Source organism: Centruroides vittatus, unplaced genomic scaffold, assembly GCF_030686945.1.
Source record: "Centruroides vittatus isolate TY-2023 unplaced genomic scaffold, ASM3068694v2 contig_634, whole genome shotgun sequence".
NCBI classification, from domain to species: Eukaryota; Metazoa; Arthropoda; class Arachnida; order Scorpiones; family Buthidae; genus Centruroides; species Centruroides vittatus.
Window position 1 is genome coordinate 180,730 of NW_027122389.1, and position 27,398 is coordinate 208,127.

Here is a 27,398-nt window from a genome sequence, read left to right on the forward strand (position 1 = left end):
AATTTATAATCGGGTCGATTCTTTTGTTTGAGTATTTCGAATTTTTGTCGTTTGATTTTTTAAAATTGCGCTTTAATTCTCTAAGCTTTATATATTTATACTTTATGGCTGATCTTAGTATTTTCAAATTAAAATAGTTCCTATCCCTTGTCGGGATTGCTTTAGCGATGGACTTAGGAAGGGAAAGTGTTTTAAGTGTTCTCTTTTCCCTTAGATGTGTTTTTCAGTAGTTTATATCGATAATTATTTTATTTATTAATCTCACCTTGCGTCCTGTCGATGTGCGTAGTATCCATTTTGTTAAGCTGTACGTGTGAATTTTCTATTTCTCGATGGAATTTGCCGTTTCTATGACAAAAATTTTTATAATTTAAGTATTCTTGAAACCGTGTTTTCTTATATGTTGAGCATCAAACACAAGACCGTGTTATTTATTAAACACTTGGCACTTTTCCACTTCTATTAGTTGATTTTAACCTGTGATTTGTTTTTTACTAGAGATTCTTTCCATGCGCTAATCTCCATGTTGGGCGGATACTGAAATCGTTTTACTAATTTCTCATGTTTATTGGCTTCGTAATCGCTTAAATTTATAATCGGGTCGATTCTTTTGTTTGAGTATTTTGAATTTTTGTCGTTTGATTTTTTAAAATTGCGCTTTAATCTCTCTAAGCTTTATATATTTATACTTTATGGCTGATCTTAGTATTTTCAAATTAAAATAGTTCCTATCCCTTGTCGGGATTGCTTTAGCGATGGACTTAGGAAGGGAAAGTGTTTTAAGTGTTCTCTTTTCCCTTAGATGTGGTTTTAAGTAGTTTATATCGATAATTATTTTATTTATTAATCTCACCTTGCGTCCTGTCGATGTGCGTAGTATCCATTTTGTTAAGCTGTACGTGTGAATTTTCTATTTCTCGATGGAATTTGCCGTTTCTATGACAAAAATTTTTATAATTTAAGTATTCTTGAAACCGTGTTTTCTTATATGTTGAGCATCAAACACAAGACCGTGTTATTTATTAAACACTTGGCACTTTTCCACTTCTATTAGTTGATTTTAACCTGTGATTTGTTTTTTACTAGAGATTCTTTCCATGCGCTAATCTCCATGTTGGGCGGATACTGAAATCGTTTTACTAATTTCTCATGTTTATTGGCTTCGTAATCGCTTAAATTTATAATCGGGTCGATTCTTTTGTTTGAGTATTTCGAATTTTTGTCGTTTGATTTTTTAAAATTGCGCTTTAATTCTCTAAGCTTTATATATTTATACTTTATGGCTGATCTTAGTATTTTCAAATTAAAATAGTTCCTATCCCTTGTCGGGATTGCTTTAGCGATGGACTTAGGAAGGGAAAGTGTTTTAAGTGTTCTCTTTTCCCTTAGATGTGTTTTTCAGTAGTTTATATCGATAATTATTTTATTAATCTCACCTTGCGTCCTGTCGATGTGCGTAGTATCCATTTTGTTAAGCTGTACGTGTGAATTTTCTCTTTCTCGATGGAATTTGCCGTTTCTATGACAAAAAGTAGTCTATCGGTTATCCGATTGACCTCGGTCCTTAATTGAGTCGAACAATCGATGCTGCACTGTACATGCATTTTGGATACATCGATAAAATTCATCAATTTAATTTTTGTTCTTCTGTTTTAAAAGATGATCTAGAAACGATTTTCAGTTTTCCTTACGCAATTTTCGATGATAAACTTAATATCTGTTTTTAATATCTTAATTTGTTTTTGTAGTCTACTTTCTGTACGGGATGTATAAATTCTATATGTATTATTATTATTAATGTACAGTTCGAATTGGCTTCATGAAAATTCTAATAGTCAACTTTTAAATTAATTAAATAACTGCACTTTGATAAATTGTTAGTAATAGCAAATTAATAACTATTGAAAATATTACATAGAAAAATTAATTTTTATAGTCCGTCTTGGCGAAATCACTTGTCGCAATATTCGTTGCAATCTACTTTGTAAATAAAATGAGTATTCCCGACATAGTAAATTACACTGTGTGTATGTTTTGAGTCTCGCGATCCTTACTTATTTCCGATCAGTTTACAGGCCTGCAAATTGACCAAAAGCATTTAATGGGATGAAAGTTACCGCTCGAAAAGCACGAATAGTGTTTTTTTTTAATGTAATCGTCAAAACTTAGGTTATTATAACAAACTTTTTGAGTTAGGTACTTTCGCGCAACTTGTAAAATTGTATTTGGCTACAAACACTAAAAGTATCAGGCAACACTAGATGGGACCATATTACAAAATATAAATAAATTTTTCGTATTAGTAAGAAACAAATAGTCGAATTCTTACCTGTCAACAATACATAATAAAAATGACATTAAGATGGAAAGCTGCACCAACACACTGATGAACCATATTACATCGAGGAACTCCTAAATAATGTTTATAAAGAAGACAAATTAAAAACTAATGATACTACTAATATTTTATTCGATGAATCTATAAATATTTAATGCACACAAACACAAGTAATATCCATAAAAGTATTCATCGACTGGCAGAAATTACAAAAGTTTACTTTTTCCTATCTTTATGCCATAAATTCATTTATTAAAGCCATTCCTACCAATTACTGAGCGTTAGTAAATTTTATCACTGTTTCTAAAGTTCCGTTAATAAGATTTTTCTTTTAAACGTTTCTCATTTTACTTAAAAAAAAAAGAAAAACGAGATAAAACATATTTCAGATGTTATTTAGTTTTCTGCACATTACAGATTAATACAGTTTTTAATAAACCAATAAATCTCTTTATTAAAGCAATCACGAGAGAATTGCTTCGGACGAATCCTTATCTAACCATTAAACTAACCATCGGTTTCGATAGTTAAATAATACTGCTTTTTTCACATAATATCGTGATTCCACCTGTTTTCTAGAACGTGTAAATAGTTCGTATTTCACTATGTCACTAAAACAGTATTTTCGGAAGCAACAGCAACCTGCACTACAATTAATTATCGAAAAATTATAATAATATGTAATTTGTTAAAATGGTTTTGTAAGAGATGTTTACATTTATAAAAAAATTATTAAAAATTAAATATAATACATAATTTAAAAAAAAAAACGAATTAAAATGGAATTTTAAACATTCTTCGTATTACTAGAAAACCACATTTATACTTCTACTGAATTTTTTCCACCGATTAAAGTTGCGAAATTTGTAGTGAGTTGCATTTCTCTTAACAAACAATCGACATTACGGATAATCAAATGGAAAACGTCCCAAAGAAAACATACTTATGCAGAAGTTTAAAGTGAAGAAAAGTTCACAGACTTATTAATGTATAACACGTAAGGAAATTTAAAAACATTTGTGGCTTAACGATTAATAGTATATATCTAATACATTGGTTTGTTCAAAACAGCTTGCGTGAATGCAAATGTCAATAATTTCACGTAATCATTTATAATGTCCGAAACTTTAATCGAAAACTGAATTTTAACTTTTATGCATTTACCATCGATCCATCCGGTAAGTAAATATGAATATGAGTGATATATTTCCACCATTCGTTTTCTAAGTGTTTTCCCTGAATAATAACGTAATCCCAATGAGGACCTTCTCCGAGAAGAGGCAGAAGAATTGCGAAGCCCAAAACGAAAAATATCGGAAGTGTATATCTGCAACACGAACAAAATATAATACACGAACCAATAACAGTAAGTGTTAAATATTTTACCTGATAATTCGCTTGACTGAAAACATAATGTAGTACTTGGCAGAGTTTCGTCCACGTTTTTGTCTCAGATACATTACCATAAACCCGCTAGCCAGAAATATTATTCGTTAGTAATTTTAAACAGAAAAGTATTTCCGCTAAAAACTATAAATGTTTTTATAATTACTATGATAGCAAATGTATACATTCTGTCGACTATTTTATTTATACGTATCAATTAAATTAAAATGACTTACCTGTAGAAAAAGTATGTTTCTACCATAGTGAAGCCTTGGAGGCTAATTTCGAATAAAAAATGATCCACAAGCTTGAAGATGTTGGAATATTTTTCTAAAAAATATAGTTATCGTTTTTTTTAAATGGGTAAATATAAAAAATGTTTTGTATGAAATATTTTATTTCGATATATAAATTTTAGATATATTAACTAGCTGCAATATGATAGAAATAACCCTCCCTCGATACGTCACTAAAATTCTGAATCGTTAGTTGTTACTAATTTCCAAAAAGTGACTGATTTTTGTTTGTTTCAAACTATAGCACGCTTTAGAAATACTGCGGCACTATCTATTGTTTACTTGATGAAACTGTCTTTACTTGTTGCATACAATATAATTTGTATATTTCTTATGTATAAAAATATATATATATATATTTATATATTAATATTCCTAATTACTCAAAAAATACGAAACTTATAAAAAACAAATGAGTAATCCGGAAAATCTGAACTTCAATGTAACATTTATTAAATAGTACAATTTTAAACAAATCAAAAAATATTTAAGATAAAACTTTTTGTCTGTAATTTCGATAAAAGATGACAAATTTATTCCATCTGCGCAACAAAGCTACAAAATTCCGACCAAAAATTTAGTTTCAAATTATTCTCTTGTACCTCATTTTTACCAGATTAGAGACGGAATATTAAAAATTAATTTCTTAGCGGTTATCTATATCATTTTAGGAATGCGCTGTGAAAATTACTCCTTTGGGTTTAGTCGTTTGCTCTCGACGATGATGAATCAGTAACTCGGAAAATGTAATTTTATATATATGTTACCGCTAAAGTCCGAAAGCCGTTAAGGTATACATTGCCTCGCTAATATCCAGATTAAAGTTTCGAAAATTGTTTCATTTCTCAAATTACCTAGGTAATGTGTAGATGATCTAGGCAATCCGCATATTACCTACTAGGCACTCGGTAGAGTGAAAATAAGATCTTTGCTGGAACAACGGCAACGTTTCTGTACGCTTAAATTAACATAACGTTATTTATTTAATTTTCGACATCTAAAGAATCCAGTTAATACAATTAAACAATCAACAAATTAGTTGATAGTATCAATTATCAATCGATTAAAAAACTGTAATACAAAAAATCAAACGGTTTAAAATATTATTACAATTAGGGAAATGAATATGAAAAACATGATAAAACTGTGCTTACTTATTAGTGTAATCTAAAGATTGGTGACACTTTGAGTTACATAGCAATTGGTTTTTGCGACAAGCGCGTCAATTTGTGGTACAATTAGATTTACGGTTTCATTTTCTGAAACCCTGCCCAGTACAAAGGGATTGTTTTAGTGCTGTTTGACGTAAAGATATTTCTACGGCGGAGACATCTCCTTCGTTAAAATTCTTTCTTTGCAAACACCGAATTCAGATTTAGCATACAATTGTTTTAGAATACTCGTTTCAGTACCAATTTTATAAAAGCCATTCTCTGTTTTTCCAAGAACCACAGCTAAAATTGAACGTGCATCAGTTTCTGCTCTGTCTTCCTCGGTAAGTTGTAGAGAAAGAAATGAGAGAAACAAACTTTTGAACTTTTACGATACGAAAGTCGTTAATGTGCAGTTTACCTAGGTAAAATGTAGAAAAATCTTGATTCCGCACGTTAACGGATTAGCCTAGTTAATCTGAAAATTAGCCAGGTAATGTACACATTAACGGCTTTCGAGCTTTAGCGATAACATATATATACATTTTGAATAACTATTCTTAAGCAATCGTTCCTCTTATGTGGTATTCAAACGAATTTTTTCAGACGGAATAAGCTTATAATATTAAATGATTATGCTTTATTGAATTATTTAAAAAACAGAGCGGGGAGTCTATTCCTTTAGTTAATAGTTATCGAATATCGGGAACTCGACTTTTTTTGTTTAATCTCTGTAGTCAAGATTAAAAAAAGTAATCTTTAAAAATTTAAAGAAAATTCAGGCGTCGCCGTCATTTTCGGGCATTAGAGTTTTCGACGATTTGTCATACAGATCAAGATTAAGGCGTTGAAAACTGTTGCCTTTTCTTGGGGAAGCAAAATCTTTGAAAAAAACAAGTATTTCTGAAAGCCGACTGCCTGACTGTCGATGGTGACAAATTTACTTTTAATTTGGATACGAATGAACTACAGAACATCGATACTTTTTTAGACAAACCCAGCCAAAAAGGTGAAGTGGAAGAACCGCTAACGAGACAAATAAAACTTTGGAAATGAGAATATTGTCTCGGAATTGCCAAGGAACGCTGGACTTATCAGCGAACGACCAAGAGTTCATTTATTTATTGCAAAATTATGATCTAGTTGCTTTAACTGAGACACGGTTAACTAAGTATTTCAAACCGGTTCTCTCTATGTTGAACCCAGATTTGTTTCTATACGAAAAACTTGCTAAAAGACCAATTTTGGTCCCGGTCGTCTTTATGGCGGTCTTATTTTTGCAATTTCCCAGTAATTCGGCTCTTCGAAAATGTTGTTTAACTCCGATAATCTTATGGTGATTAAATTAAATTATGGAAGATTTTTTTGTTCGCTTAGTCAAAGCTTCATCATTGTTCTCGTTTATATGAGAATAGATCTTTACGATTTTCTGTTTAAAAAAATGGAAGACTCGTTGATGAATTTCCCTGACGACGATATAGTTATTTTAGGTGACACGAATGCCAGAATAGGCGAGGAACTAGAAAATTTTTATGCTGGGAGTAATATTAATGTTTTAAATTTCCGAAGATCTAATGACTCAACATTGAACGAAAGAGGAAAAAGTTTTTTACAACTGATTAAGTCGCACGGATTATATATTTTAAATGGTCGATGTGCCTCAGACAATCCGGCTAAATTCACTTTTTTTTCGACAGTTGGTCTATCTGTTATAGATTTAATAACAGTAAATGTTTATTTACTAGATAGATTATTGGATTTTAGAATTCTCGATATTTTCAATTCTGATCACTTTCCAATCTCAATTTCATTTGAATTTACGACGGATAGCGTACGTATTCTGAAACTCCCAAAAATTCGTTACGTATGGAAACAAGATAGATCGGATGACTATTTATCTTTGGTGAACTATTAAACATTTTGTTGACTTCGGCTTTACGATGTGGGATGGTCAAGAAGAACATTTTCTTATTATCATTTGAGGGGCAATGGTTTGATCCACATTGTCTACGTTTAAAGGACAGATAGTTTTAGTTTAGAAAACCGTAGATTTGAAATTGCGTCTAACTTTAAATATCTGGATATTTATTTTTCTTCACACGGTACATTCTCCTACCATTTAAACAAGGTGTTACCTGCTGCAAGATCTAGTATTTCCAATCTCGTCACGTTACTTATTAAAATCAAAGCGTCTTCATTAAACAACTACTTTAAACTATTTGATTATTTGATTGGACCAAGCATGTTTTATGCTTTCCCGGTTTGGGGCGGTCTTTTAGTGGACAAGTTTGAACCGATACAGTTATTATTCTTTAAGCGGGTGTTCCGTATTAACAGATCTGTCTCGGGGTCTGCATTGAGAATGGAATTGGGAAGACCTCCCCTCGCAATTGGATTGGTGATAAAATTGTTTAGATTTTGGAGGAAACTAGTTGACCTACCGGAAGACGATTATCGCAAATTGACATATACAAGACTTTCAAAGATAGATAGTAATTCTTTTTTGAAGCCACGGCCTGCTATCGCTAAAGGATTATTAAATAATATAGGATTGTCATATAGCATTAGTCATATGTGTTTAAGTAAGAGTCTGTTTTTTCTGGACTGTGGTCGACGATTGAGAGACCTGTATTGGTTTATGGATGTTCAATATTTGACTGAAAGAGGTTAGAACAGTCAAATCTTTCTAAATTGAATGTGGAGTTCAACGCCTTATTTATTGTCTGATTTGAGTTATAAACTAAAGTCATTTGGTGCACAGTTTAGAGTAAATAGATTCTCCATAAACCTAAACGGCAAAGCAATTAATATCTCGGACGACTCAGAGTGTTTTTTTTTTTTTGTGTATTAGTAGTGATGGATATGAAAAAACACCTTCACGATTTTTGTGACTTCTTTTTGGATACCCGAGCTGCTACTCTGCCATCTGATTTTAGTTATCAAATTATACTCGATGATAATTTTTTCAAGCTAACTTTGTATAAATTATACAATTTCTTTGTTCATGTAACTACCTTAAAACAATAATGTTCTTTTAATTCCTTTTGTAATAACAAAAGTTATATCAAAAAATAAAGATTGATTGATTGATTGATTATATCTTACAATAAAAGAAAAAGTACCTTCTATTGTTGGAAAAAACAATGCTGTCACGTATACATGTGTCATCACCACAATATTTACTAGAAGAAATTTCACACCGCACATCGACTTTGTACTTTCGTCAAGATTCGTCGAATATAATTTATGCACAGATTTATAAGGTGAAGCTTTGAGAATATACTCGAAAATTTTTCCTACAAATAACAAACATTAATAATTTATTTTTTTTTGCACTTAACAGATATAAATATATTTATTGTAGAACTATTTTTATGAATTGTTCATAATATAGTCGAAAATATCAGCATTAAAAATCATTTTCCTGAACTTTAAAATATGAATAGATAAATTCTCATTCTTAAATATGTTAAAAGTTTATTTTGATAATCGCAAAGACTTACCTTTACTCGCCTCCAAAGGAATAACATCGAGTCTCAGTAATATTTCTGTAAACGTTGCCAATGAAACCCATGCAACAAATATGCCGAGAACAGTTCTAAATTATGATAATTAATATTTTTACATCAATTTACTTATATATAATTTACATCATTTAACAATTTATTAGTTAACTATTATTGTAATCAGCGGTGTAGCGTGGGTGTCAGCCGCCCTATTATTTAGGTATTTTTACAAGATATTATTATTTATTGTAAAATTTTGCCGCCCCCTATAAGTGCCGCCCCCACTGCGCTACGCCGCTGATTGTAATTGTATCTGTTCGAGTGTAACAAGATAAACATCATTTTTGTATACATTATAAATTAATGCAATTTTAATGTAGCTCTTATTTATAAATGTCTTAGACACTCGCTTAAATTAATGAAGCCCTTTCACTTGTGAAGCTCCGGCTGGGTCTGAATCAACATCAACTTTTTCTTACAAAAACTGTAGAACTAAACCACGAAAAATCACAGATACTTCTCATTTAAAGTCACACAATGATGGGAACTGACAAACATGTAAGCGCTTTCGGTATCGAAATTCGATGTTAAATCGAACACCGACGTCGACCTCTCTTTCGTCACCAGCTGATACCGAATTTTCTCTGGAAACTGATAGAAGACCATTCGAAAAGCGCGAGCGAAAAGCGAAGACTAACGAGATGAGCGATCAAAGAGAAAAACGGATAAAAACACGTAATGAAATAACCCGGATTCTATTTTAATGTGTTCGTTCCTTCTCCAGCAGATTCCTCTCCCACAATTCCTCCTGAAACATTTTTAAATGGTCCCTTCTTTCGTGCGTAAGTGTTCAGGAAGGTCCCATCGATTCATCACGTTACTCTCTTATCTGTAGAAGGAGAATCTTCCGTATGTCTGCCGTCTCGAAACGTTTCAATGGATCTACCTAGTGTTTACTGATAAACTTCTTTTTGAAGAATGGTTGGTCATTGGATATGAAACGAGATCAGCCGCTGTACATCGAAGAGCGGAGGAAAACTCGCTATTATTCGTTTTTATACTGAGATTTTACCATCGAGCAACTATAAACAATTATTAAAAAATTTGGTTTAGATTCATTCATTTAAATTATTCGTTTTTATTATTAAATATATTCTGCAATGGTTTTAATGAATTTAATCCATTTTTGTACAATTTAAATAGGTAAAGTGACCTCACGCATTTAAAATTAACATTTATACACTTAAGTAAAGTACATTATTTTAAAATTATTTATTTACCTATTGTTTTAAATATGTTGTGTATGACTAAAAATTATGTAAACATTTATAATCAAATATGAATCAGTATTGCGCCGAATATGAAAATAAGTTCAATCACTTCAGCAAATCAACGTCAGCCAAAGATGTATTATCATTAAATAATAATAGAAAAACTATTAGCAAAATATGAGAACAGTTATAATGCCACCAGAATTGTATTGTAATACTCATTTTAGAATTTTGTTTTAACTCTAACGAAAATCTCTGTCGATATCGAATTGGTACGAACTGTGCGATTTGAGATTTTTACGCGCTTTGGCAGTATACAGCAGAGAAATTGCAAATCAACATATTCGAATTATCATTACCATAATATTTTGCAAGTATTGCAAATAAAGTTCTAGTCGAAAAATCAGCAGATCAATTGCACAAACAAAAAAAATCGTCACAAATACCAGCGAAGAGATTTTACCTTCAATCTACGGTTTGGCAGGAAATGAAATTCCTCGTGCAGAATTAACAAGAAAAATTCCGTAATCTCACAAAAGAATTTCTCTTAAATACGAACATATTATGTATGTCGCTCACGCAGAAATTACTCTAATTTTTTTAATTGTGTTTTGTATAAAGTCTAATATGACCGATGTTTCGTGACGTTTTGTAAATGTATTTAAGGTATTATACCACGCAGTTCCGAGTCGAGTAAGAGGAGATACAATTGAAAGAACAGACTGTGAATTATCACCTATTTTATTTAGCAATTATATGCAATCTATAAAGACGTACAGGGAAACAAACAATAATTCTGTAAAGGTAAACGATAAAATTTTCAACACAATACGTTTGCATATTTCTGGTTACAAACAGGAATAAGAACTACAAAACATTCAGATCCAATTAACGTTTCGACTGAATGATAGAGAAAAAGAAGTTAGAGGGCGGCCTGGAATGTAATATATTAAGTTGTAGTAAAAGGCAAAACACATTACGTGATTCCGTTCAATAATTTTTTAAATAAAGAAAAAAGAAAAAAAAAGCAGCAATTCACGACTTAAACCAGAGTATTTTAAATACAGAAATCAAGACAGACGATGTGCATTCAAGTAGAAAATGAATTTCTCTTTAATATCATGTAACGCGCTTCAAATTCGATTGGCTATTTTCTTTGTTAAACTTGTTTTTTATGGTATGATTATTAGTTAACATGTTTTCAATCAATTTATTATCGCGTTTTACGAAAAAAGTTTATTATTTATTCATATTTTTTATTGCACCACCAATTTGCCGAATTTTTAAGTAATTTGATGTTATTTTCATACTTTTCAGATTCCTAATTTAATATAATTGTGAGATCGGAGCTATGTATAAACCAAATTTTTCTTTCCTCTCGTAAACTTTCAACATATTTTAAATAAATTCGTCACGCATCCGTTAAAACAACATCGCGGGGAACAGAAATCGAAAATCTCTTCAATAACTATCAAAATTTATAACCGTTCTTTTTGAATGTAAACATTTACCCACCCAAGAACTTATTCTCAAACTGCAAGACTTAAAATCAAACGTTAATTGTAAACTTTATCACTTTATTTTGGTCCAGGAAATACCTTTAACCTTCACACCTGCTAAAGTAACCTTTACCTCCGACATTTAACCATATGACATATTTTTCCAAGACGAATCTATGAAAGCACTCCTCCTCCCTCTACAAGAGAGTACCTCGTCGAACCTCTAACGGTGACAAATAGGAATAGACCGAGGAACCGCTATGCCGATTTTGTCTATACCAAGTGCGCGTTACGAATCTAGTCGCGACTTTTTATAATTGTGTACGCCTACCACAACAAGGACAGATTCGAACCTGCAAGAAAACATCAAAGAGGTATGATAGTGTGGGAACGTCCGGAGAGAGGACGGAGTCGTACTTCCTTTTTTTCGGAGAACAGGTCGGCAAGACCCACTCCACTGTCGCGGATGGCTAAATTTTTATGATATCCCGACTTGTCGAGATTGGGTAATTATTTGTCGGGTCGAGTAGAGGAAGCGTGTGGGTTCGTAGATAAGTTTAAGGCGATATTCGAATAAACGGAACCATGGTGAAAACAAATAACGATTTATTTAAACAGACAAACTAACTACAGAGAATAGCTCTACTCTAACGCGTCCGGTTCAACCGCAAGAGAGAGAGAGAATTTACAAATTTCGGGGTGATACCTCTTTTTAGGATGTGTCGGCTGGAGTAATTGTATGGATAAGCAGGAGGATCGGTCGTTCTCCGGTCGTTGAGGTTGGCAGAAGGATCGATCGTGGCGACTCGTCTTCAACGGGATTCGGAGTCTTCGGGGTTCGGCCCTCGATTCTCGATTCGGATCAGACCGGACGTGCGTCTTATTCGGACCTTCAGCGACCCCGTTATTAGCCTTTTCCCCCTTATATACTACGGGTCACGTTATCTTCGATCACCAATCGCGATAGTTGGTGAATCGCTGATGATTCAATCTCTGTGACTAAGAGTTTCGATCCGAAGTAAAAAGAGATGCCTTGAGGCGGCGGAAAGCTAAACATTTTTCGAATTTCGACCTTTTCTACAATTTCCCACGAGGAGTTTTGAACAAAAAAAAAAAAAAGATTCGGGCCGGGTTAAATCCTGTCCTCACAATAGTCAATCGTATAAACTCTCTTTTCGCCCCACTTCCTTGTACTCGGAAGCTAGAGAAAACTCTCGATAGATATTCGATGTTTGTATTTTTAATCCTCTAATTGTTTTTCAATAAATATTCGTTTTTTTTCTTAAATAATGTTATTTGTTCGTTTATTGCCTACGTCTTACCGACGACTCCTCTCACCTCCTCCACTCGACTTGACAAAAAGAATCTCGACACCTCGAGATCATAGAACGTAAAGCAGCCATCCTCCGACAAGTGGGCAGTTTTCACCAAACTGTTGCCAAAAAAGAGGCAAGACATTTGCCTTGCCTTCGGTTACCGTATAATTAATTTAATAAAAATATACTTACAACGATATCAATTGTCCTTCACTATATTCAATGCGTTCATCTATAATTTTGCAATATTCGACATTCAAGTTTAACATTGTTCCTAATACTGAAAAATAAAATAAAGAAAGTAGTTAAACACATAAATAAGTTCATAAATTAACTTTTTAATAAATTAAATTGAGAATTTAATTTACTGCTTATCTTATTTTCAATTTATCAGATAAAATGGCGTTTAAAATGCATTTTCCCCCCTTGAGTTTCTAAAGGATAAAAATTAAATTATTGTAAAATAGAATTGAACTAACAAAAGGACAAGTGTTTGAAAGAAAGCCAATCATCCAATGCAATGCTTCCCTTCACACGGAGGAATTTCAATGGTAGTTTTTACATCAGAACCATCTGACGTAAACTCTTCAGTCAATTCTCTACAAATTCTTTACAGAATCTGTCATTGATGGGCATTCCACGAAGTACAGTTACTACTTCCTTATAAAAACAGCAAAAAAATAGTTTTTTTCCAATTTATACAATTTACTTTTGTTAATCCGAATTCGTTATCGTAAGACGTTTACGGACTACTGAGTAATAATTTTAAAAATTTTTTATACTGAATTCGGTATTTATATACATATTAAAACACATTTTAAAATTATTATTTGTATATAGAAAGTTATTATGAATTTTAGCGTGATTTTGTTTTGTATTTGTCTAAATATATTGATCAGAATTGTTTCGGTTTCAAGAAAAAATTGATTAACGCTTGTTCGAATTTACGAGAGTATTTCGTATAATTACAAAATATCAAACGACTTACTCCAATTCCCAACGTTTTTTAAGTCTTCGTTACTGCATGTACTCGGAATGCACACATCCAAACGTATTCCCGTCTTCGTTTTGACTACATCTGTTTTGAATATGTCATCGAACTTCATCGGTTTCTAAAAAATTAATTAATTCAGTATGAAGATTTTTCAGGAATTATTTTATATACAACTTTGTTGTATTACTAAATTAAACTAAAAAGTACACTAAACTGTATTAATCCATCGCAAAATTTTTGTTCAAACTTTAATACTTACAATAATCTCTTTCGCTATTTTAAGCAATGTATTATTTTCAAACTTATGAATTGACTTCGTAATACGCTTTAGTGATTTTTGTATTCCAATTGTCAGGGCACAGTATTTGCCTCGAATCTGTTCACTTCCTTTGTCGGTAGTTTCTTTTCTATTTTGAGGAATATCTATGCTCAAACACTGGTCATAATCCCCTGCTATCCACTGTGTCATTCCTAACATTCCTGCCGGCAGTTTTCCAAAAGAATCAATCACTGCAAATAGCAAATACATAAAATTAACGTTATCTTTATGTATTACGTGTTTGAAAAACAAATCGAAAGAGAAAATAATAATACTTTCTCGTGCAGTTACACAGTAGAGAACCCTCGATATATGTAGTTAATTTTACTACCACAAAAATAGCGCGCAAGCGAAACCGCGAATGTAGGTGCTAACAATAAACCGGAAATAAATGAACTTTTAAAACCGTAATCTGTACATTTAAATTTGATTGGAAGAAGCGGAAACGATAATTATCAAAGATTTAAGACAAATTACAGTGTAGTTGCACTAGTAAATGACGTCTTAAAAACGTGGTAAAAATATTTATCCAAAAATCCCCTCACTGTTGGTACAAACGGATTTACCATTCGAAACTTTCGTCCGTTTGTTCCAACGATTTGAAAATACTTCAAACGTTTTATCACATTAATACTTTAGGAATGACTCGCAGGTAGTGACAGCCATTCTCCTAGAAGAGTAAAACCTTGATTAAAGATCCCAACTTTCGGGTTGAAGGTTTAGACATGGAGCCAGCTCTCCCCTTCTCGAGAAAAAAAAACTTAAAAGCTAAAAATCCCAACAGAAGTAAGCCGGCTGCATATTCGGGACGACGTGAAAGACAACGGAAAACGACAATGATTATTGAAACGTGGAATGTGCAAAGTATTAATAATAAAAAAAGACTAATTGTCTCGGAATTAAATAGAATACAATAGGATATTATTGTATTTACTGAAACCAAAAAGGAATAACAGGTAGTGGTAATAAAGGATAAATATCTACATGTTTAGTGGCGTATTGAAAATACTAGATCAAAAAGAGGAGTTTCTGTTCTGATATTCACGAAATACAAGAAAAGTGTAACGTCTCGAGAAGCAATGAATGAGAATATGATTAAATTACTTTAACTCTATTTGGTAGAAATATTACAATTTGGGAATATATGTGTGAAATTCGAGTTTTTATCTAGTTTTTCCGAATTAAATGTTCTTACGATTTTAAAAACGAAAAACAGAATTCGTGGGAAATTTTATAATTTTGCCTATTATGGCAACCGATCTCCCGCTGCAACATCATAAAATTTAAACTAAACTGAATTCCTCATTTTTTTTCTTTCTGACAACGATCTCGTGACTCAGTTCCCACGGCGATCTCAGTTCATTGATTTTAATAAATATTGTTTTGTTGTTAAATAAAGTCTTTACTTGACTGTCGATCACACCTTGTCGTCGACCCCATCTCATCTTCTCTCCCTCGCGTAACGCGTAACAAAACGTAACAGCCACCCTTGACAAGTGAGTAGGTCAACGATGTGTTGCCGGAAAGAACAGTCAGACTTCCTCAGACACTCTCCCAGGCTCACATATTCTTTAAGTGATAGTGAAAATAAATTAGGTAAAGATGAATTCTTTGAGAAATTAAATACTGTAATAAATAATATTGGCAACAATAGAAAAGTTATAATGGCAGCAAATTTAAACGGCCGAATTGGTAAAAAGCGTAAGAACCAAATAGCTGGACCTTTGGAGAGTATAGAATAACTGATTATGGCGAATGATTAATTGAACTATGCACGCAGAACTCATTAAAAATAACAAATGGTTATTTCTAGCATAAAGATATTTATAAACACACTCGACATCAAGACAAAATTCAAAATCAATATTGGACTATATCATTGTGAAACAGAATACTGCAAAAACTCTGACATCTTGGACCGATAGTCCAAGATTTTTAGAGGAATTGATTGCGGAAGTTTTTATTATGTGATTAATAGTAAAATAAATTTTCTATACTTTTAAGTTGACACTAGTATCAATAATGGGTAAAAAAGGACAGAATTACAAATTCCAAGATATAATCTACTCTCTTTCCAAAATGAAAGTAATCAACTATTGTATCAGAAACGACTAGATGATAAATTAGAGAAAACTTACTTTGATACAGTACAGGAACAATACACTTATATAGTTCAGAGTATACATCAATCGGCTAAAGAAGCATTAGGAGAAGTTAAATGTGGAACATATAAGATAAAAATGTATTATTGGAATAAAGAAATAGCAAAATTGGTAAAAAATTACAGAAATTTATATTTAAAATCGATAAATACAAAAAATATAAAAGATAAAATAAAGTACAAAAAAACGTCAGAGTGTTATTAGGAGAAAAGTATGGCAAAAAAAAATAACAATTGGGACAACGTTTGTAATACCTAACAAACTTTTATACGTAAAAGACGAAATACTGAAGCATACAGAATTTTGAAAAATTTCAGAAATAATAATAAGAGAACCAATAGTATTCAGCACATATCACTAAATAAATAGGAAGACTATTTTAATAATCTTTTAACAGAAAACAGTAATAAATGTATGAGTTTACTAGCTGTTACCCTCGGCTTCGCCCTCTCGGATTTTTCAATTTGATAGAAATAACCCTCTCTCGGTACTTCACTAAGGTTCTCAATCATTAGTTATTACTAACAAATAAACATCAAAATGTGCATGAGACAGGTCTTGCATAAAATTAGAACGCAGTCGCTTCACGGGATTTCCTTCTACACCAAATTTCTCATACAGCTCGCCATTGCAGTAAACTTCGAAAGTTAACAGAAATATTTGTCCCGTTGCTACTAACTCGCATAAACCTCCATAAGTACGAAATCGCGACAAATCGTCGAAGTATTCGACAGAACTGCTATAATTATTTTCATCACTATCATGCGAGATAATCGAAAATTCATTGCAGTGACTCATCACATATTCCACTATTTTTGAACGTTTTTTTGGCCATCACTTGGGTGTCATACAAAACAAAGGATATTGTTTTAAAAAGGCAACCTCCATTGCTTATAATTGGAAAGATGGTGTGGGGCATCATAACACCATAGTAATTATTTAATTTATAACAATCTAATCTAAAGCTAAATATATAAAATACTGACACGAGCAACAATCAAACGTGGGTCGTATCAACTTACAGACTACTAACTTTTTCTCCCCTCCTTACTACTTCGAGGTTCTCACCAAAAATGAATCTATCTCTTTCCGTTTGGCCCCAGAGCCCCACACCGTCTTTTGTTCTACTTATCTTCGTGGAAAAGATAATCCTACTCAAGATAAGGGTTAGATAAGAATGTTCTAAAATTAATCTAGAACAGAGAAACAGGAAGGAAGGCTAAGATTAATTCAAATAAAATATACAAATATACAATATCATGGCTTACGGCCACACTATAATCGAACAAATATGTAATAAATTCGGATTTAAACGGTTCGAACATTTATTTCGTTAAAAAATCGTAATACCTAAATATTGTACATTTGGATATCAACTCTTCCGAGGTCATGTGATTTTTCGATTTAATTTCAGTCACGTGGCCTTCAACAGACGCCATTTTTTATCTTAAAATAGTATAATTTTTGGCTTCGCTTCAAAAATTATTATTTCATCTTTGTTTTCTTTATTCTCTCTACTTTTAAACTGTGTAAAATATTTTTATATCGACAGAATTGCTTTATTTGTGTCGAATTTAATGTAATTTGATACGTAAAACGTAAAAAATAAACATACCTTTTTTCACTCGCTGTAATTTATCTCGTGTTTCGCCGATTGCCATCGGGTTTGTTCGTAAATAGGGAAGAAATGTAACTCTTGCAAGTTAAGTCAGTAGAAATTCCGTACTATTGCAAGAAAATTTGTCCACAGACCTCGCGATACCCCCTAAAGTCATAAACGTTAATTGTTTTTGACTCTATTTTCAAATGTTACTTTTTGAGTTGTAAATCGACCAATTGACAAAGTTTTTATCTCGTTTTACTCATAGAAATGTTGTATTTACGATTTAACAGGTAGTTTTCTTAGATGTTTATATATTAATTTAATTTTTAGTTTTTAAATTTTTACCATCGGAAACAAAAAATCGCATCTGAAATAGTACAGTTGAAGCCGTTCTTCTGGTTAAAACTTAATGCTCTCCCTTTCCACGCCGCGGGAAAATTTCGAAAAATCGCTTCTCAGTGCGCATCCCCATGGCGGACCCTAACTCTGTGCCGAATGTCACCTTTTTAGGTTCAGCGGTTTGCTCTGGGCGATGACGAATCAATCAGTCAGTCAGTCAGTCAATCAGGACAAGTAGCTTTATATATATAGATATAATACAGAGAATGAAGAGATACAAGATAATATAAAGAATGGCAATATTCCGATAATATGAAACTTTTTTAAAGTACAGTGGAATTTCGGTATACGATTTTAATCCGTTCCTGATGTTTGGACTTATACCGAATAAAACGTATACCAAACCAATCTTTTTCGTAAGAAGTAATGTAAAAATAATTAATCCGTTTTCATGTAAAAAATACCCTCTTGATATGATATATTAATCAGGTTGTAAAATATTGATCATTTAAACTCTGAGCACATTAAGAAAACCTTGGCAAGCCTCTAGAAAAGGGTCGGCCTCTCCTGAACCAGAGGATCGAAGGCGACAAGAGAAAAGACAGTGAAAACTCAAATCAAGTGAGCGAATCCAACAAATTCTTAAATCAGACACTGATTCGGAGGATGAGGAACGGTGGAAAGGCGTCGTTCGGGCCGTAGAAACTCAAACAAATTCCAAAATCATTATATTATACATAAATAATGTCCCAGTGGAATTCGTCATAGACCCTGAGTCGAATGACACAATGTTGTCGAATGAAGTGGCTAATCGGCTTAAAGGAAAGGCACCTGTTAAGTTTGGAACTCGAAGAAAAATCAACGGCTCAAGAGGAGAGTCAATTTAAACAATTGGCATGGCAGTTCCCACGTTTAAGTTCAGGGGACACAAGTTCCTTATGTCATGCAAAATTGTCCGAGAAGATGTTACTTTCCCGTGTGAGGGAATCATCGGAAGAGACCTCTTCGAACAAGAAAATCTAACGATCGATGAGAACAGGAGGAAAGTTTTCTTGCCCGATGGCAAAGTTATTCAAAGTTATTCAAAGCTCTTCGAAAATGCCAAAGACCAGACGTAAAAGAAAATCTCCTGAGAACAAAGAAGAGGAATTGGTCGTTCTACGATTCATGCAACAGTGTCAACACCTCTCCCAAAATCACGTAGGTCAACGACCCAGAAAGGAGAGAACACAATCATCTAAACTGAGCTACAACCCCATCATCCGAAACAACTCGATCAATTTCGAAGGGTATACAAAAACGGAAATAAAGCGAATTAACGTCGAGACTAGAGAAACAGAGCCTCCATCGGATCCAGAAAAACGAAGTGAATACGAAGACACACGACAACGTCACAACGAAACTGAATCACGAGGAGATACGGAGAAACAAAAACGTGGTCAAAGTGAAAGAGCGACACGTCACACTAATCTTCTTCACTTCATATTATTCATCCTATCTCTGATTACAGGAACCTTTCCAGGCGAGAAATCAAGGAGAATTCAACAGGGCGGCGCTTTCATAGAAAATGAGCTCAACGCAGGCTATAAGCGAATTAGCGAAAACGAAGCCGAAGTAGAAGAACTACCTAGACTTAACCCTTTTTATCCTTTAGAAAAAGTTTTTGAACATCAGCAAATAGCCTCTGAACATTAGCGCATGTAAGCGATTTTATTAAACCCCAAAGTTTGTAAGAGCGCGTGTTTAGCTTTTGACTTTTTGTATCACATTTACCTCTCCCACATGGAGAGAAAGACATCGTAGAACTTTTTGTGAACAAATTATTTTTACGCCTCGAACGCCAGTAGCTAGACATCCGGAAAGTGAGACCGACATAAATTCTACGACCCACATCGCAGTCCACAAACACCGACCACATAGAAACTGCATCGAAGGACATTGAACTGTTTAAACTGTCAACAATCAACCACATCAGCAGCTGTGACCATAGGTCGAAGACCTTTGTAAATCATCAAGGAAATTTGTAAACAGGTCGGAAGTGCCGATTGCACGTCACGCGGTAATGTTTGAACTCGTCCCAAGCAGATTTTGGCGGAATTTTTGTTTTGACCGAGAGAAAGAAATTTAAAGTTAAAATTATACTCCAAGCATAATTTTAACGGAAGCAAAGGATGGTGTGAGACCGCGGACTTTAGCGGGCAAATTTGTGTAAATGAAAGATAATTTTTATTTTTTGTTCAAAAATTAATTAAACAATCACCGATAGAAAAATCTTCTCGCGGAAAAACGGAGCAGAGGTCCCCAGTAACTATCAACAGTTAGGAGGGAAAGTTGACACTTAGCTGTCGAGAATTCGCGAGTCATCGTCACAACCGACCGCTTCCCACGCTAACACTATAAATGCTCGCGCCACCGAAAACTTAGCACGCTCGCATAGGAAGTTGTTTCTATTCTTGTGTCGTCGTTCTCCATGCCTGGGAACGAAGTCCTGTCGGCGAGAAGACCTACAGCAACTCTTTAACATCGTCGGCGACCGCCATACATCGAATTATATCGCCCAATCTCACACTAAGAAGTATTTTGTTAGGACCTTTGTAAACTCTTTCTCTCTCCCAACGGCAATAGGCTTAGCTCCTAGCCATCTGTTTGTTTAGAACTCGTAGAGTTATCTACATGCATATAACCGCATTTAAACGCATAGCATCGTAAAATAGTTGTAATCGTCAGCAAAAGTTTATTGCTTCACTTACTTGCAGAAATTCATTTTTATAATGAATCTATCATTTTTTAAATTTTAGACAAAATATACTCTGGTACTATAAAATTCTCCTGTAGTAAGTATTAAAATAATTTATAATAAATATCGTTTTTCTTTGTATGACTATATTTAATTGAGATACTTTAATATAAATTAGATTTCAACTCTCAAAAATTCCCAAATGGCCTGCATTAAAATTAATACAGTGTATTATAATATAGTTTTTGATATAGATATTATCTTCGTTTACAATTTTCGGTAATAAACGAGGCCAAACCTAGAAATATAGAAAATCACGAGTTGAAAAAGCAAAAGTTTGCCTTAGACCAAAAGTTTGGGTTAGACATTTTTCTAGATAAAAGTAAATCTTTCGAAAATTCACGAGTTTAACATCAATTTATGGAGGTGGTAGAATTTTAAACTATATTGATGAGTTTATAAAATATGAAACTCAGATGAACCATGTTATTCCACAAACAATTTTATTAGCTTCATTCAATAACTATTGTAGTAAAAAAAGCCTGTCAATGTCTTATGAATATAAGTATAAATAGAGCCGTAATTTTTTGTTACAATCAACAAAACTTTAATGTTATATTATTTTAAATTGCTGTTTTAAAAATTATTATTATTATTGCAAATCAGCACAGTTTAATTCCATAATTAAACTAAATATATTAAACTTTGCTTTAATTAAAATAATTTTATTTTAACAATAAGATTTATGATTAGTATAGCTAAAGAAATTTCGGTGTTATATTATTTGAAATTGTCGTGTTTTAATTTACTCTGACATTAGGATAAATTTGATAGCTAAACACAATATATTAAACTTATTGTTAAAATAAAATTTATTATAAACTGTTCAAATGACTTATAATTTCTTCTTTTTTTCATCTGTAGATTATTTGCACGGTTTATATGTATCATATGAGAAACAAACTTTTAGGGAGTAGGCGCTAAGTGATAGAGTTTAAAAGTACTATATAACTTATTTCTGAAATATGAAAAATTTTTGCCGACTTTATGTAAATTAATTACTTCACTTACTTGCAGAAATATGTCATGTTGTAGATAAACTGGAGGGAAAAGTTCAAGCAAAATTCATTTTTATAACGAATCTATTATTTTTAAAAAGTTAACAGTTAGACATAAGAATTCAGCAATTATTTGTAGGGTTTATATCTATCGTGTGAAAAACAAATTTTTAGGAATTACAATCAGAGGTTCGTTTTCTTGGAGTTTAATATTCTTTAAACTCTTTCTTAATTATATTTAAATAAATACTCAGTAATATAAATTTAAATGTATAGAAATTAATTAAAATGATAATATTATTGATAATAAGTTAATATTAAATAAATAAATGTAATCATATTATAGATAAATTTTTTAAATATATTTAAAACTAATCTAATTTTACGTATTATAATATATAACTAATACAGATAGTGTTACAATTTTATTGTTTTTAGTTAGCTTAATTAAATAAGTTGTTTTTAAAATAAACCACCTTATTGTTGTAAAATTTATTCTTAAAGTTCGTTGATATATAATAATTTTCATTGAAGTGAAATGAGTTTATAATAAATAAAAAAAATGTATGTAATCACAGTTTTATTTTATAAATTTAATATCTTTAATTAGAGTTTGTCAGTTAAATAAATATTATTTTAAAAAAATTATGGTTTAGTATAAACCGTATAGTAATTCAAAGTTAAATAGGTTGAATCACACAGTATAAATTTGATTTGAAGAAAGACCATTTTGTAATATTGTTATTATCATTATTGCTACTGTACAATTTGAGTAAAATTTTTGTAATATATCTTTTACTTTCATTTCATTACAGAAATAAATTTTGTAAATTTTAAAAACAAGTTTCATTTCAATTCAGTTACAATATAAATTTTAAAAATTATATTTTTATAGATTTCACATTAACAATTTAATAAAATGGATGAAATAATTGAATATAATCGCGATATAATATCAAAAATAGAAAGACGAGACAACATTTAGTACATCAATTAACATTCTATATGGTCGGTAAGAAATGTTTATGTATGAAATCTTTTCGTTATTTTCTTATTAAATATAAAATAATAGTAATCCTAATTTTTATTTATACAAAATTACAGAATGCGATGTTAATAGATTTTCAAGCATTTCAACTTATCGACTGTTGGCCATAAAAACATTTGACACTCCTATAGAACTGTAATAGACTTTTATATGGATTCCGTTAAAAAGTATCAATTATCAGCGAAAGATCAATGGCAAGTTAATTTTACTACCAAAAAAAAACATTTATGGAGTAATAGTTTCTGATATAAGAGTTATCCATGTCTTCGAAGCTTTCACGATCCGAGACGAAAATCTTCCATTCAACATCTTATGTAGACAAATTGGGTTTGAAGCAAGACATACAAACAATTTTTGGAAGATGGATTTTTATAATCAATTCATTACTTTCGATAATTTATCACCACGAGATAATAAAAAAATCTGTTAAATTTGGAAATTTCTTTACATGAGCTGTATTTATCATATAAAAAACATAATTTTGGATGTTAGGAATTCATAGTAAGGTATATGAAATTTTATTTAATTTATATAAAAAAGTACGATATAATTTATTACAAGGGAGGGCAAATTGAATTTAATTTTTTAAACTTAACCGAAGCAATATATAACATAAAAATTCCATCATTTCACACTGAAAAGTTGGGAGTACCTAAATCCTCAAAAATTGGACAGATAGAAATTTTTATTTTACTAATGGAACTACAATTATTCAGACATCGAACTTCTTGGGTGTTTAAGATTGGATAATATTAAAAAGAAATGTTCTTTTTGCGATATGCTATCTTACCAACAGTTCTTAAACAAAAACCAGATATTCTCAAAATGAATACACTGTATAGGTATTTAATAAATAAGTAAGAAACATAATTTAAATAATTATTATATTGAACTATTTCCGTATTTTACTTTGTCTTATTGTTAAAATATTATTTTAAGTTGTCGTGTTTTAATTTACTTGGATATTAGAACAAATTGTAAAAATTATTATTGCAAATTAATTTAATAATTTAATAATTAAAAAAATTATTAAACTTTGCCTGATTGTTAAAGTATTATTTTAAGTTGTCGTGTTTTAATTTATCCTTTATATTAGTATAAATTGTATGGATTGAGAAGTTTTCTAAAAATTAAAATTATTTATAATTGTAATTTACTCGACAAATGTTTGATCTGAAAATAATTTCATTAAAAAAATATTTATATTCTGAAAAATTATTTGTAACCTTAACTTAATTTACTCGACAAACTTTTATAATTTTAAATAATAATTTATTGATTAAATTAAATAATAATTTGTCGAAAAATTAATTTTGTGATCTGAAATAATTCTATTCGACAAATTTTTATTTCTAATCGTAATTTAATTTACTCAATAAATTTTATAATAAACATCAATCGAGAAAATAATTAATTTAAAAACATAATTTCAAAAAATTAATTCTGGTATTGATGAAAAAACTATTACTCGACAAATTTTTATTTGTGATCTTAATTTAATTTACTTGACAAATTTGTTATCTGAAAAATTAATTTTGTGATCTGAAATAATACCATTCGACAAATTTTTATTTTAAAAATGATCACTGCAACTTAATTTTATATTAAAAGAAATCTTAAAAATTAATTTTGTGATCAAAGCTTCCCAATATTGTTAAAATAAAATTAATTTAATTCAAATTTGTAATTAGAAAATTATTTTTGTGATCAGTATGGCCCAAACCACTACTACTGCCCAATCTCACACTAAGAAGTATTTTGTTAAGACCTTTGTAAACTCTTTCTCTCTCCCAACGGCAATAGGCTTGGCTCCTAGCCATCTGTTTGTTTAGAACTCGTAGAACTGTCTACTTGCATATAACCGGATTTAATCGCATAGTATCTTAGAATAGTTGTAATCGACTTGTATTTTATTCTAGTTATTCAATAAATGTTTTATTTGTTAAACCTGTCTCCTGTCAAGTCAAGACCCCTTTCGACTTACTGACGAATTCCCCACTCACTTTTTGCCCTGCTAGCTATCCAACGACAAAGAGATCGGGTTTCCCCAACCCGTGCAGTGTAAGTGGTCAGCGAGCATGAACCCCTGACCCTCTGCTTATCTCACAAAACATAACACAGTTATGTTGCATGTTATAACAGCCAGGAAAGTAACGTAATAAATGCTACGATTTTAAAACTTTCCCTTCACTCCTCTTATCGCAAAAAAGTAAAATTAAATGACTACTTTCTTTTCTGTCAAAATAGAATAAAGTATTGTTATCTTGTAAAATTTGTCCCTCCGAGATATTTGTAAATCTTCGCGTTTTCAGACCTCCCGGACCCAGTTCATAAGACATTTTCATCTGCGTTATACGAGAAATACCTGTGTATATAAATTCTAGCTTAAATTCTAATAATTGAAAACATTGAAGTTTACTTACTTCGAAGAGGCCACTCTTTCAGTTTCATCAAGTCTTTCAGGAAGAGCGTGGAAGACTTCACGCAAGGTGAAGATACGTTTACTTCTTCGAAAATTCTCATCAGGTAAGGAAGACTCTGCTTTAAAACGGACTTCAAAGAGGTTTTGATTCGCATCTCTGCAGTATCTAACATTTCCGACGTTTGTTCGAAATCATCGCCGTCATCAGGATTTGTATTGTTGCACTTCGCGTAAAACGAGAATATCGTCAAGAGTAAGAAGAAACTAAAAAACCTTTCGTACTTCATTTTCGGAGCTTTCTTTGTCTCGATGAGCAACTTGGAAGTGGCCTTGTATTTACTCTCGTCACAGAATTTATAAAATTGCGTTTCCCGATTATAAAAATCTGACTTATCGATAAGAACTACTTTCCTGAAACTTATAAAACATGATTTGTTGTCTAAAATACAAATTACCAAATAATTTTTGGATGTTCTAATTATTCCCGGTGTTCAAGTGATTCGATTATCTTTTAAATATTAAAAGAAAAATAATAAAAATCTTATTTAATATTTGAAAAATATAATTGTATATTTCACTATCTAAGGGCAAAGTGTTCGGCTAGCAAATGCAGTTCGAGGAAGTACGTGACAGAAAAATAATCATGGTTTAAACTTATTCAAAACTCGTTTGGAAACAATAAAAGAACCGCGCAAAAAAATAACTCTTCTAAGTAAATGCATTTTTAGGCGGATATTTTACACTAACTGCGTATTTATTATACAGTGTCTTTTCCTCTTAGAGATTGTTCGTACAGATAGTAAAATGGAAAATCTAGTAAGCAGATTTCGGAAATTTCACTTTAAATAGCGAGGGTTAAACTGTCAGCCTAATAACTAATGCGTAAATTCAAATTTAACTTCCACAATTTACACTTCGCAAAAAATTTCGAGCATTGTCTCATTTCGCGCCTCGTATCGAAAGACTTAATTACGGGTTACATATACATTTTATTTGATGAGGGAGAATTCATGAGAATATATAAATATAGAAATAATAAGGAAATAAATAATTACTGCATACCGACAGGATAATGTAAAATATATCCGACAATAAGCTGCGTAATTTTCCCGGTTGAAAAAAAATTAAAATTGTACCTGGCGCAATCTGTTTCGATATTTTATTTTAAAATGTTTATATTATTAATTATTCTAAAATGGCAAAATGTTAATTTCCAGGTTAGAGACGAGTTTTATAAATAAAAAACAAAACATTGCCAGTACTTATAACGAGTAAAATCTTCGCGAAGTCCGACCCCTATCGAGATACGACGTGTGAGCCCCGTACTTTCCCCACTTCGTAGACCTTTAGCCACCAAAATTGAGCAGCATCGATTCTCTTAATGTACAAACTTCTCTGCAAAAGTTTAGAAATTTTCGACAAAAAAATAGTTATAAAATTCAAATTGAATGAAAGAAACGCTCTCGCCCAACACACACTAATAAACGTACACATAAAAAACACCGAATTTTGTTTTTCATTTCTCCATGCTTCCAGAACTGTTAAATTCATAAATATGAAAATCTTAACCGAGTTATTTTCTGACTCATTTCCATGCTTTCTTACTGTTGTTCATAAACGCCGAACGAGTAAACAATAATATTTTAGTTAAAAGAAATAAATACGATTAATTATGTTCAAATAAATATTACGAAGAACTATAAAAACGCAATAATTTAAAAAAATAGTTCAACGAGTAAATTATTTATTTATTGTTGAAGTGTCTGAGATTTTCTCAATTCGATATTAATTTAGGTAACAGGTACATTACAAACACGTGATTTGAATTAATGATGTGTCGAAACACATTATTAATTCAAAACACGTGTTCGTAATTTATATTATTATCAAGGACACCGAGATTTTAAGAATTTTCTGCTTTTATTTACGTAAAGAAAATTTTTATTTTTTTTA

At 31.5% G+C, this 27,398-nt stretch overlaps 2 protein-coding genes across 2 annotated transcripts in view; both read right to left on the reverse strand.

The window, feature by feature from the left end:
* Positions 1-27,398, reverse strand: part of LOC136979745 (nose resistant to fluoxetine protein 6-like) — a 125,437-nt gene that overhangs the window by 14,782 nt on the left and 83,257 nt on the right. The window lies entirely within an intron of this gene.
* Positions 13,709-25,593, reverse strand: LOC136979752 (nose resistant to fluoxetine protein 6-like). The gene is made up of 3 exons (XM_067275777.1): positions 25,447-25,593; positions 14,017-14,267; positions 13,709-13,875 (listed from the first exon to the last, which is right to left on the reverse strand). Exons 1-3 carry the CDS (start codon positions 25,544-25,546, stop codon positions 13,729-13,731), a joined length of 498 nt encoding a protein of 165 aa, XP_067131878.1. The 5' UTR covers positions 25,547-25,593; the 3' UTR covers positions 13,709-13,728.

What these genes read in the sequence shown, in the direction of transcription:
- LOC136979752 (XM_067275777.1), bottom strand. Translation starts at nt 25,546, where the DNA reads ATGAGAATTTTCGAAGAAGTAAACGTATCTTCACCTTGCGTGAAGTCT. An exon ending in GAAAGAGTGGCCTCTTCGAA is followed by an intron (nt 14,268 to 25,446) that starts GTAAGTAAACTT and finishes TGCTATTTGCAG; the next exon opens with TGATTGATTCTTTTGGAAAA. An exon ending in AAATAGCGAAAGAGATTATT is followed by an intron (nt 13,876 to 14,016) that starts GTAAGTATTAAA and finishes TTAATTTTTTAG; the next exon opens with AAACCGATGAAGTTCGATGA.